Source organism: Gallinula chloropus, assembly GCF_964237585.1.
Source record: "Gallinula chloropus genome assembly, chromosome: 32".
NCBI lineage: Eukaryota > Metazoa > Chordata > Aves > Gruiformes > Rallidae > Gallinula > Gallinula chloropus.
Window position 1 is genome coordinate 2,908,993 of NC_140117.1, and position 12,646 is coordinate 2,921,638.

Here is a 12,646-nt window from a genome sequence, read left to right on the forward strand (position 1 = left end):
CACCATCTCCTCCATCCTTACACCTCACCAGCTTCAAACTCTTTCTTTTCTCTACCTCTTCTACCACATGCAATAACCCCTTGGTTGGTTTATTCAAGCTACATAATTACATGACAAATCTTGTGAGCTATTCTTTCTATTTCTATATGCCCCCCCCCCATATCAATGGCTGATCCTGCGGGAACAGCCAGAAATCAGGGTTGTTCCCCAACTCCATCCTTTTGGGGAGTAGGACAAGACCACTGGGAATGGCTCAGTCCGACATCCAGTTCTCAACCCACCTCTCTGTCCACTCATCTATCCCATGCTCTCTCAACTTTGCTATCAGGACGTCATGGGAGACAGTATCAAAGGCCTTGCTGAAGTCAAGGTAGATGACATCCACTGCTCTCCCTCCATCTACCCAGCGGGACTTTGCCCTGTGTTGCATTTAGACATATGGGTGGGACTTGAGGCCCCACCCCAGGCAAGGAGCTGACCTTCTGCATCCTCCTACAAAAGCCCACACTCATAAAATAAAGCATTAAACAGCTCCCAGGGACAAGAGAGCAAAGGGACCCCAACCTCCTCCCCGCCTCCGCATGGGATCTGGTGCTGGAGGTGGCTTTTCCTGGAGCGGCGCCTCTCCCACAGCCTGTGCTGGGGAACAGCACCACGTGAGGTCTGGCACCTCAGGAGGTGTTTCCCTCCCAAAAAGGGCTTCTGTGTGGCCACAGCCCCAACCCATTCCCCTGCGTCCACCACCCCTTCCCATGCCCTGGAGGGTCCGGCCACCCCTAACCATACTTCCAGCAGCATCCTATCCAATTCCATTCCATCATATCCCTCCCCAAGTCAAGTCAAGTCAAGACAACAAGTCACCCCAAGGCACATCAAGGCACCTCAACTGAAGTCAACTCAAGCCAAGACCCCTCAAAACCAGTCAACTCAGGTTAACACTGGTCAACTGAAGCCCAGTCATTGAACTCAACTCAACTCAGGTCAACCAAACCAACCCCACACACATCCCAACCCACACCTACACCACCCCACTGCCCCCGGCTCCTCTGCAGCACTAAACTCCACAGCGGCAGCAGCAGCCACACCAGTCAGTACTGGTAAATATCACTTTCCCAGAGCCCCAGGGGGAGAATCCTGTCCCTGCTCAGGACTTTCCTCTTCTGTTACCCCTAAAGCCGCTCTGGTACAAAGAGGATTTCGTGCACAGAGCCCAGTCCCTAAACCAGCCAGGAGCCACCACCTGTACCGAGTGCCCAGCTCGGAAGGGCAGGAGGGAAACATACCTCAGGCTTCCTCCCAACAGGATGTCACAGCATGGAAGGATGCAGACCTGAGGCATCCCAGGGACACGGGGTGCTGGCAGAGTGGGGGCTCCCCAGGACCAAGGCAAGAGGGGCCTGATTTGTCCTGAGTGCTCCCCACCTCCTACCCCTTGCCTGCCCAGTGCTCACCCTGCTGGCAGCTGCCCCCAGGCTCCTGCTCCAACCACTGCTCCAAGCCTGCTGCAAATCCCCTTCAGCAGCAGCCAGGAATCAGCACAAACCCCCCAGGAGCCCCCATGGCCACACTCCATGTTCACCCACAAAGCTTTATTGAGTCCCATCCTGCTCTGCCTGGGCAGAATGGGCTGGGGCAGGGGTGAGGGGGACATCTTGTCCTGTGGCAGGGAGGAGAGGAGTGTGGGCAGGGTCTGCAGAAGGGCAGGGCCTCTGCAGGGCTGTGGGCGGCATGGAAGTGGGGCAGGAGGTGCTGTCCCTGAGACACAGCTCAGTTCCATCTGTCCACACTGCAAACCATGGGCGAATGGTCTCTCCATTGAATGAGGCTGGTGAGAAAGTGAAGATCTCGGCCCCACTGTGACCATCCATGAAAGTCACCAGCCCCTGTGGACAGTCCAGACACACCCAGACTCTGCTGGGGACCTGGGACAGGGACAGGGGGGTGCGAGGAGAGGTGAGAGACTGAAACTTCCCTTCCCAGTGCTCCACCCCCCAGATCCCTTCTTTGGAACTCATGTGCATATGCCCCTTCCTGTTCACAGAGTCCCTGGCCACTCCCACAGCCCACCATGAAGAACCTCCCACCTCCCCCTTCACCTCCACCTCCCAGCAGTGCCTCCCCTCACTGAACCCCTCCTGGCCCACCACGCAGGGCCGATACGTAAATCTCTGAGGGGTGTCAGGCAGGTCCTGGGGTTCTCTTCCCCTTCTCACACTCCTCCTATCCTGGGACAGGACAAGCTTGGGATGAGCCGTGTTGGGATCCAGGGTCACCACGTCTGCAGGGACAGGAGGAGCCAGAGCATCAGGGGCAGAGCTCAGCACAGGGTACAATTCACCCCCCTGGGGCCAGGATCTGCCCCACAGGGTGGGACACGAGGCATCTCTTTCCTCCAAGAGATCCCATCCAGGTGCTGTTCCCAGCACGGCCACGGCCAAGCTCAGTCCCTTGGGAACAGGCTCTAGTGGGGCTGGGGCCTCAGCACAGAGGACTAGGATGGGGAGGCAGCGGCTGGGTCTAGGCAGTGCCAAATGTGTCAGGGGGTAGATGGCTCCTTTTTGGCCCACCTAAGGGGGCTCATGAGGGGTGGGATAAGGCAGAAGACAGTGTGGAAACAGCCCAGTGCCACACTCTGGGTCATGGAGTCACACAACACACCCAGGCATGGCAAGTCCCATGTACTGACAAGACCAGATGCCCCTTGCACACAGGGAACGGGAGGAGAACCACCCAAACCCCCAGTTACCTGGAGTGTGGGGCAGCAGAAACTTCCTCCAGGCTACAAGGAGAGAGGAGAGCTGGTGACATCCCAGAGCCGGTCCACAGTTGCTCTGGTCAGGGCAGAGGGCCCATCCCCACGCTGGTCTGCTTGAGCTGCCCACCCTCCCAGGCACATGGCCTTGGGCTTTCCCAGCCCCAGGGATGGGGGATGGAGAGGATGGGCAGGGAGGGAAAGGGCCGAACACCAAGATCCAAGGACAGGACCCCAGGCTGTGCTGGAGAAAATGAGACACTCACACAGTGCTGCAGCTTGTTCCTCTGCAAAGGAAACAGAGATATTGGATCAGGGGGGACAGATTTTCATGTCAGAACTGCTCATGAAGGGAAAACAGAGCTTGATGGAATTCATGATTTGGAACTGGGAAATGCCCCCAAAGCCCAGGAATGGCTCCCTGCCAGCCTGACCACATCCCAGAGCCAGTCCCCAACAGCTAGGGCAAGGACAAAGGGTCCCTCCCCACGCTGGTCTCCCGGCACTGCCCACCCTCCCAGGCACATGGCCTTGGGCTTTCCCAGACCCAGGGGTGCCAGAATGGACAGGACAGGTGGGGAGTGAAAGTGCTGAGCACCAAAGTCCTGGAAGGGACCCCATGATGTGGTGCAGCTCAGGGACACTCACCCAGTGCTGCATCACGTTCCTCTGGAAAGCAAAGAGAAAGCAATGTTTGATCAGGTGGGACACTTCGTCATCCCCCAACTGCCCATGAGGAGCTGTCAGAGCTCAGACAGACCCCAAATTACTCTTTGGGAAGGGAAAACCCCTGACCCCAGAAATGGCTCCTTCCACCACACTCACCCAGGGCTGCATCCTGCTTTCCTGGAAAGCAAAAACAAGAAACGATGTGTGACCTGAGGGAACAACCACTCACCCCAGGGCTGATCCCACAGGAGCTCACAAAGCTCAGGCTGATCCCCAACTCTTCCTTTTTGGGAACTAGGAACAGACCACCTCACTTCCAGGAATGGCTCCCTGCCAGCTAATGCCTTACCAGCCCACCCAGGCTCTCTGGAGCTCAGCGCCAATATCAGGAACCTCCCAAAGTCAAGTCCCTGCCAGGGGCTCCTGTGCCAGGAGATTTTGTTGGGGGAAGGGGCCAGAAGGACTCACCCAGCTCTCTGGACAGCAGCACTGAAAAGCAAAGACAGAGGAAGAGGAGGTCAGGAGAGCAGGAACACCTCCAGGGTGTCTCTGTGACCTTCCCACCAGACAGGTGCTCTGGCCGTGCTCCCTGTCCTTCCTCCCACACCCCAATGTGTTCTCGTACCATTCTGTCCTTCCCAAAGAGCTTTTTGATGAAGGCAACATGTCCTTTGGGGACAAACGTACCTTTCCTTCTCCAGAGATAAGCTCCCAGGCCAAGGAGTGCAACAAAGAGCCAAAAGAAGATCCCAACATAGAGCATGAGGAGCACAATCTCACAGTCCACGCAGGGACAGGCATTGTGGAAAAAGGGAGCTGAGAAACAAACAGATCCACAGGGAAAGGGATCAATTTACACTCGGCTCTGTGGGGAGAAGGACCAGGAGACCCCCACCCCACACCTCCCAGCTCTAGTCCTGTGAACCTTGACCTCAAGGCACAGAGTCCTCCTGTGCCCTGACAACCCCCACGTTGCACCCCAAGCCCAGACCAAAGCTGCTCCCAGCCAGGCAGCCACCCCCCGCCCTGCTCCAGCGCCACAGGGGCTGGCTGCAGCCGTCGCACCGGAGATGCGCAGGGACGCCTCCTGCTCTTGGTCCAGGTGGAGGTTCCTGACCACACAGGACCAGATCCCATCTGTGCTTCCCGTCACCACGATGGCGTCTTCGGTGTCAAACAGGCCCCTGGCATCAGGGGAACGTCTCTGGGAGACCGAGGGGACACGGTGCCCGTTGGGGTCTTTCCACAGCACCTCCGGTTGCGGGAACCATCCGGCCGATCGACACAGCACCCGGATGCCTCCGGCCTCGTAACCCTCCAGAGAGAGCTGAGGGCCAGAGCCTGTGGCTGGGGAAGAACCCGGGGTTGGGGTCAGGGAGGGATGGGCTCAGCTCCAAGGCCACCACCGTATCCCAGAGCTGACCCCTCACAGCTCCCACCAAACCCACCACAACCTGGGCAGGAATCACCCAGCGTTGATGCCCAACGGCCCCAGATCTCCCCCCAAACCTCCTGGCACAGCAAGACTGAGCTGCCCAGCTTCAGCACTTCAAGGCAGCGTCTGCACCCACCCCCCAAGTCTGCCAGACATCGTGCCAGCTCTCCTGGGGCACCAAGGGATAGCACATAGGTCTGGGAGGTACATATGAGCTCAGGGACACCACAACCACCCCTGCAAACACTGTGCTGGACACAAACCTGCCACCTGCAGATACACCAAATCTTCTCCATAGGAGGCACCGTCAGTCACAGTGCAGATATACTGACCATCATCAGAGGGTCTTATCCCAGAGATTCGCAAGTCCAGGCTTCCTCTGGAGAGACCATCTCTGGGCAACTCTGTTCTCCCAACATATTGCTCCATCTGCTCCCCAAACACATCCTCCCCATTTCGGTAGTGGTGCACCGTTTCAGAGACCCTGTGCCGGATCCACCTGATGTCCCAGCTCTGAGCATCCATGTCTGGGGACAAGTGACATGGCAGCACAATGTCCTGTCCCACGGTGACATGGAGAGGGCGACCTGGTCCCACCACTCTGAAGTCAGCTTGGCCATGGAGAAGGACACAGAGACACGGAGATGGTGCCTACGTTAATTGAGGGCATTGGAGGCCAGAGCCGAGCTTGGTGTGAGCGGTGCACACTCCAGGCTGCGGGTGTTGCTTTGCCCTCCCATGGTCCAGAGACCCCGGAGAAACTGGAGTGGGAATGGGTGGACAGGAAGGAGAAGGAAGTTTCCAGGGAGTGGGCACCTGCTCCAGAAAACCACCTCCACCCCAGCCAGCCCCACTCCAGCCACAGCAGCCAAGGGAAAGCAAAAGCATGCAGGGCCAAGCACCGAGCTGGGCTCCCCCTGCCCAATGGCAGCTTCCTGCCCCACATTTGCCACCCAGAGTTGGTTAAAGCCCCCACTAGCCCTGCAGGATCCCTACCTGATCCCAGCTGGAGCATGTGGAGAGTCACCCAGTACCTCAGGAGTCCCCCAGGGCAAGCCGGGAGCCACATCTGCGGCGGCACTGGAGAGGAGAGAGGTGAAAGAGGGCAGAGAAGGGCAATGGGGTAACAGCTGCCCCAGAGGCGATCTGGTAAAGAAGGGCTGCCCCTGCCCCAAAGAGGGACCGAAATCCCCAGATCCCCTGCACCAGCACCCTGATGGCGCCAGAAACGTGCTTGAGGACAGGATGGGATTGCAGATGGTCCCAGGGGCAGCCCCTGCTCTGCCCCACGACCCCTCTCCAGGAGTTATCTCAAATCTGATAACAGCTTGAAATGAAGGGAAATGTTCTAAAGCCCTGGGGGAAGGAGAAGTCTCTGGTGAGATGGAAACTCCAGTGCTGACCAGCTGTGAAAATAAAGGAAGTTTGCCTAGTTTTGGAATTCCTGTGCAGAGATGGTGTCCCATCCCCCAGATGAGGAGCTGAAGTTTCGCCTCCAGGCACCAAAGCCCAGAGTCAGAAAGGAAAGCGTCAAGGAGCTCCCAGGGACAAGAGATCAAAGGGACCCCCAACCGACTCCCCATCTGCCTGGGTGCCGGTGCTGGGAACAGCACCCACTGAGGTTTGGCACCTTTCCCCTCCCAAAAAGTGTTGATGTCCTTGTGTGTGACCACTGTCACTGAGGCAGTGAGCAAACCCCTACCAGACCCTGGTGAATTGTCCACCTGAGCCAGGGCCACTGGGTCCATCTCTGGGGGTCTGGGGGTCCTGGGACATTGTTCTGTTCTGGAGGAAAAGGCAGAAGCCTGTCAACCCCAGGAACTAAAAAAGGAGGAGAAGGAAGGGGAAAGATGGTAGGAATCATCAAATCACAGAGTTACCAGGTTGGAAAAGACCTTTGAGAACATCATGTCCAACTAGACCCATCCTCTACTAACCCATATTCCTGAGCACCTCATCTACCCATCTGTTAAACACATCCAGGGTCGGTGACCCAACCACCTCCCTGTGCAGCTGTAAGGTACTGGAAGTATGCCTTAATAATCACCAACAGAACCGTATCTCCAATTTTCCCTCTCACCTACCAAACCTCATTCCTCTCACCTACCAAGCCTCATGCTTTTCCTACCATCTACCAAACCTTTCTCCTCTCACCTACCAAACCTCATTCCTACCACACCACCTCACCACCACCCCTCAAGGCTGAAAGTGGCTTGTGCCAAGGACCTAATGACAATGCAATGAGCCAACATCAGGAGAGCATTCCTTCCACATCTCCATCTCCTATCAGGAGAGACATCAGGAACCCTTCACACATCACGCCTTCCATCATCCACCCTGGAGCATTCCCACAGCCAGGTGGAAGGTGTGGCAATGCCAAGGATGACTACAGAAAACAGAGCATTCTGCCATGGGAAAAAGGGAACAACATATCACAAGAAGAAAACAAGAAGACATGGAGACACCAAGGAACTTCCCCCCCATCGGACCTGAAGTATGCTCTGCCATCAGACCTGAGGTCATCAGACTGATGGGATGCTGTAGCTCCATGGTGGTAGATATAGCCCCTCTCTCTCTCTTCCTCTTTTGCACTCTCTCTCTCCCTCTCTCTTTTCCACCCTCTTCTCTTTCTTCTCCCCTTCCCCTGCACGTTTGTTGTGGGCCAAACAAAGTGATTTGAACCTTGACTCCGTTTCGAGTCTTAATTCTGTTCTCTGAGTATTGTGAAGAACTGATCACAATAGAACACCTAATAATCGGACATCACTCAGGGGTTAAGCTCAGCCGACCCCAGCCACCAAGATCAATCTGAGGTTCTGGAACACAAAGGGGTTTAACCTCTGCTAAATTAAGTCTTGTCTAGGTTGTGGATCCTGACAGCAGCCTTTACCGGTGCCCCATGACCCTTTCGGAAAAGGACCTTTTCTTAATGTGTAACCAAAATAAGGAGAAAGAAGGGAAAACAGTGCAGTTGCTGAGGCAAAGGGCCTCCGAGTGTGTGACCATGTCAGGGGACCCTTCCTGATAGCAGCAAAACCGAGACCAGAACTGCAAGGTCAAAAGAAAACACAGGGAGAAAGAGGAACAGAGAGAAAGAGAGACAGACAGATGGACAGAGAGGCACCCAGCTTCCCCCTCCGTTGAGCACCAGAGAAACTATATGTCACATCCTGTATGGATCACACACCATGGTGACATTGGAGATGGAGCAAAGGATGATGGGACCAACCCCTCTCGGTACAAGAGCCGCCCCTTGGAGCCGAGTGAATGGGATGGGCAAACAGGGCCGGGCACAGCAGTTGGCTCGATGGTTTGCGCGGGCAGGGTGAGCAGGGAGAGCACAGTCTCTCTCATGGTTCAGAAGGTCAGTTGAGTTGAGCTTCTGCCCACAGAGCACGCTGGGCACCACCAGACAGAGAGCTTGCCCCAAGAGAAGAACTGTGGCCACTCAGGCAGAGGGCCTGCCTGGAGATGCCACTGTCCAGGTGTAGGTAGTTAGGGTCCGGCGGTCGGAAGATGTCGTGCTGTACGGAAAGGTAGGACCCCCTCCAGGTAGCCAATAGCATTAAGCCTATGATGTAAGCGGGCGGAAGTGATGTCATGAATCTAAGCTATATAAGGCTGTTGCAGTCACCATTAAACGCCATTTGCCGTCCACCACATTGGTGTCTGTGAGCTGATGGCCCGAGTGGCCAGAGGGTGGCTGCCGTGCCGTTACTGAACCAGGTCGCCACGCCGGGAATGGCGACAGACAGCACATCCTGTTCTACTTCCTCCCTCCCCACAGCCCCACAGAGCCCCAGCCCCTCTGCAGACTCTGCCCACACTCCTCTCCTCGATACCCCAGGAGCAGATGACCCCCTCATCCCTGTCCCAGCGCAGGGAGCAGGGGGACAGTGAGGGAGCTGGGAAGGTTTGGGCCGGGCTGGAGCTCATTTCCCCATGTCCCTGGTACGGGCTGTGTGTTGTATTCCTGCTGCAGGCAGAGCTGATCAAACTGTGATGATACAATTGTCAGGAGCCACGTGGGGATGCGCAACCTGCGACTGGGACAGGGTTGCTCCCCCTGGGCTCCATCGTATCTCCAGCTGTCCCAGCTGTGACCTGTTCATTGCAGCTGTGGCTCTGGCTGGGCTGAACTCTATGAAGTCGAATTTTGCAGGAGGGTGGGACAGAAATGTGTTTGGGTTGGTGCCCGGACACGGTTAACGGGGGGTCAGGGCTCTGCCTGGCTCTGCTCACACCCCCCTGTAAGGTACAGGAAATGTGCCTTAATCCTCAACAGAAACCTACCAAACCTCATTCCTCTCACCTTCCAAACCTCATTCCTACCACACCACCTCACCACCACCCCTCAGCCTTCAAGTAGCTTGTGCCAAGGACCTGATGACTATGCAAGGAGCCAACACCAGGAGAGCATTCCTTTCACATCCCACCCAAAAGATATCAGGAGCCCTGTGGGGACCCATTCCCACATCAGGAGCCATTCCCACATCAGACATTCCCTCATCCACCCTGAAGCATTCCCACAGCCAGGTGGAAGGTTGTGGCTCTGCCAAGGATGACTAGAAAAGGGGAACCAAGCAATGAGAGAGGAAGCAACCCAGAACCAAGCAAGCAGAGGAGCCAAGCAATGGGGGAACAAGACAACCAAGGAAGACATGGAGACATCAGGGAACATCATCCCCCCCTTGGACCCAGTGACACTGAAGGCTACTCTGCCATCAGACAGGACACTGTAGCTCTGTGGTGGTAGATATAGCCCCCCACCCCTTCCTCTTTTCCACTCTCTCTCCCTCTCTCTATCTCTCTTGTCCACCCTTTTCTCTTTCTTCCCCCTTACCCTGCACATTTGTTGTGGGTCAAATAAAGCAACTGGATCCTTCACTCTGTTTTGAGTCTTAATTCTGTTCTCTGAGAACTGGGCAGAACCAATCAGATCAAACCCCTGAGAACTGGATGTCACTGGCCCTTTCCCTCCCTGCCTCTCCTCTCCATCCCCCATCCCTGGGGCTGGGAAAGCCCAAGGTGAAACCTGCCTAGCGCTGAGCTCTGCCCCTGATGCTCTGGCTCCTCCTGTCCCTGAAAACATGGTGACCCTGGATCCCAACACAGCTCATCCCAGCTCGTCCTGTCTGAGGATGGAGAAGTGTGAGATGGGGAAGAGCATGGCAGGAACTGCCCAACAGCCCTCAAAGCTGGAAGGCTATACCACGCTGTATATAAAGGAGAGGACTCGTATCAGTTAGGAGATTCTGACTTGCAGAAGGAAGGTCTTTGGGATTAAGGGAACATGTTATGGACCAGACATGATGAATGGTTGGTACAGCAGGTGTGCAGATAGTTTCAGACATCAAAGAGAAACTAATAATGGTTAGGTATAGGATATGCTTATCAGAACCTGTTGTATTTCCTAACCAAGCTACTTAGCGTGACCAGTGTTTGTAAGCAATTAGCAGTCATCTAATTGCCATGTTTGCAGTGACAGGTGTGTGCTGCCCATCGTCAGCCTCCTCACTTATGTACAGCTGACACAAGCTACTGGATGAGCTTTGAACTTATCTGGCCATTGGATATGTACAGCACTGCCCAAGGAAAACATGGAACTGCCCCTCTTTGGAATACCAGTGGCATCTGCTAATTGGAGTTGGCCCTATAACTCCTAGAAAGATTCTCTGGCTCCAGAGTAGGTTCTCAAGTGACTAAAGGAGTGTTTGCCTGGTCAAATTTCCCAGTGGAAAAACATTATGCTGGGAAACAGCAACAGTGATGCCAAGTATCCCGACATCATACAGTTGTAAGAAGAACAAATTAAGCAATGTCAATCCCAAGTTTTAGCTACAAAGGCTGGGAAAAGCCGTAATCATAATGAAAAATGATACAGGTGCCTTAAAATGAGGAGACTTTAATGTGAATTATACAGCCCTGAATTGCAGTTTGTGTTTTGACCCATGGAAAGGAAAAGCTTCTTGTCAAAACACTTCCACAGCAAGTCGGTGTCAGCTCCCTGTAGTTCAGGGATTGAGAGGAGCTTTTCCATTTGACTGTATTCCTAAAGGATTATGGTGGCGATGTGGAGATGGAAAGGCCTGGAAAGTGTCACCGCATAAATGGAGCGGAACATGTACTTTAGGATACCTAATTCCTGGAGACTGAATATTTAATCACTCACACCCTCCAGCAGCAATTCTATGGACCCACTGGAGGAAAATATATAAAAGGGAAATAAATCCCCTAGTAGTACACGGAACTGCTTTTCATGGCTTTGCAAGGGCATTCTTCCTATGGCTTGGAGCAAGTGAGTTGGAAAAGGTGGAGTTAATATGTCTGCCAGCATGGAGTTACTCCAAAGGGACACCAGTGATGCTATCCATAGATTGCAATTAGAAGTTTCCTCCTTAAGTACCATAGTTAGACAAACTGGGATTGCATTAGCTCTGCTGCTTGCCAAGGAATGAGGTGTGTGCATGGCAACAAGCCAAAGCTGTTGTGCAGATAGAAATCGAGGAAAGGAAAATGAAGCAGATTTAGGTAATATGTGGGAACAAAGAAAAATTCTTCACCAAGTAGCTCAGGTTGATACATCATGAGGATTTAAAGAGGTTTGGAATAAACTTATTTCCTGGCTCCCAAACTTTGCCTGGCTCAAATGACTTTTCTCATTTGTTCTTATGAGAAGTATCTTAGTTTTAATTTCTTGTGTGGGGATTCAGTGTTCTTTGTGGTGTTGTAAACAGACCACTAGAACATATGAAGATTGAAGGGCAAATAAAATAAAGACATTAAGAAGAGGCAGGTAAATACTTTTCAAAATCACCAAACCAAGAGAGAATCCTTTGAGATTACAAAAGGATTTGTAAGGATAATGAAAAGGGGGGAATGATTCAATGAAATGTAGTAATGCTGAAGAGATTGATGTAGATGTAGCTTGAGACAATGAATGAATGAATATAACTGTAATATAAGAAAAATTTGTATGTTTTGAGAACAGACAGTAGCTGTGTGTTAAGAATAGATTTGTTTTGGATTGTAGTAGAATCCGGCTGTAGCCGCGTGAGCTGGTTCGTTAGAGCAGCGACACAGTTTAACCCTAACAGGGGAACAGCCTTGAGGATACCAAGGGGAAGATAGGGGAGGAATAATTAATGAGACCAATGACCAACTAAGAGACAGAGTCTATCTTACTTTGAGCTAAACAGGGTCACTTACGAATTTGTGCTGTTTTTGAGCCCAGGAATGTGTTTTACAAACTCTGGAGGAATCCGTGAAGAGGATTCGCTGAGGGGGAGGAAGATGTCCAGCCTTCGTCCCTGAAGCCCCCCAGAGCGTCCCTGGGCACACACTATCTGGCAGCAGCTTCTGTAAATGAGTTTCTGTAAATAATTTGCATACCCCCGGCCTTTTCTTACATGTTCTGTCCCCTGTGTGTGGTCAGTGTGTGTCCAGAGGGGAGGGTTTGTTTACAGGGCCCAGACACTGGAGGAGCGATGCCGCCCTGTCTGCCTGGCGCTGCAATAAAGGGTCCCTGCGGAACAGCCCCCGAGGCTGCTGAGTTTTGATTGCGGCTTTTGGAGGGTTCAGAGCCCGGGGGAAGGGGCCGAGAGCGGGGCCGGGCTGGGGCGGGGGGAGGAACCGTGACTTGGGGGGGCCGAGGGGTGACCCCAGGCTGGGGGATACGGCCGAAGTGGGGCCGTTGGGGGGGATGTCTGGGGCTCTGAGGAGGGGTCGGGGATGGGGCTGAGGGCTGAGCGGCCCCGTGGGGGGTCCCAGGCTGAGGTTACGGGAGGGCT

General features: G+C 54.0%; 1 protein-coding gene across 1 annotated transcript; it reads right to left on the reverse strand.

Moving 5' to 3' along the window:
* Positions 1-1,582: 1,582 nt before the first annotated feature.
* Positions 1,583-6,604, reverse strand: LOC311202962 (butyrophilin subfamily 1 member A1-like; the record flags this gene model as incomplete). Its single annotated transcript, XM_084277603.1, has 8 exons — positions 1,583-2,278; positions 2,747-2,774; positions 3,578-3,598; positions 4,176-4,237; positions 4,487-4,768; positions 5,120-5,467; positions 5,853-5,936; positions 6,559-6,604. The coding sequence occupies 8 exons, from the start codon at positions 6,602-6,604 to the stop codon at positions 1,590-1,592; spliced, it is 1,560 nt and encodes a 519-aa protein (XP_084133729.1). The 3' UTR covers positions 1,583-1,589.
* Positions 6,605-12,646: the final 6,042 nt, after the last annotated feature.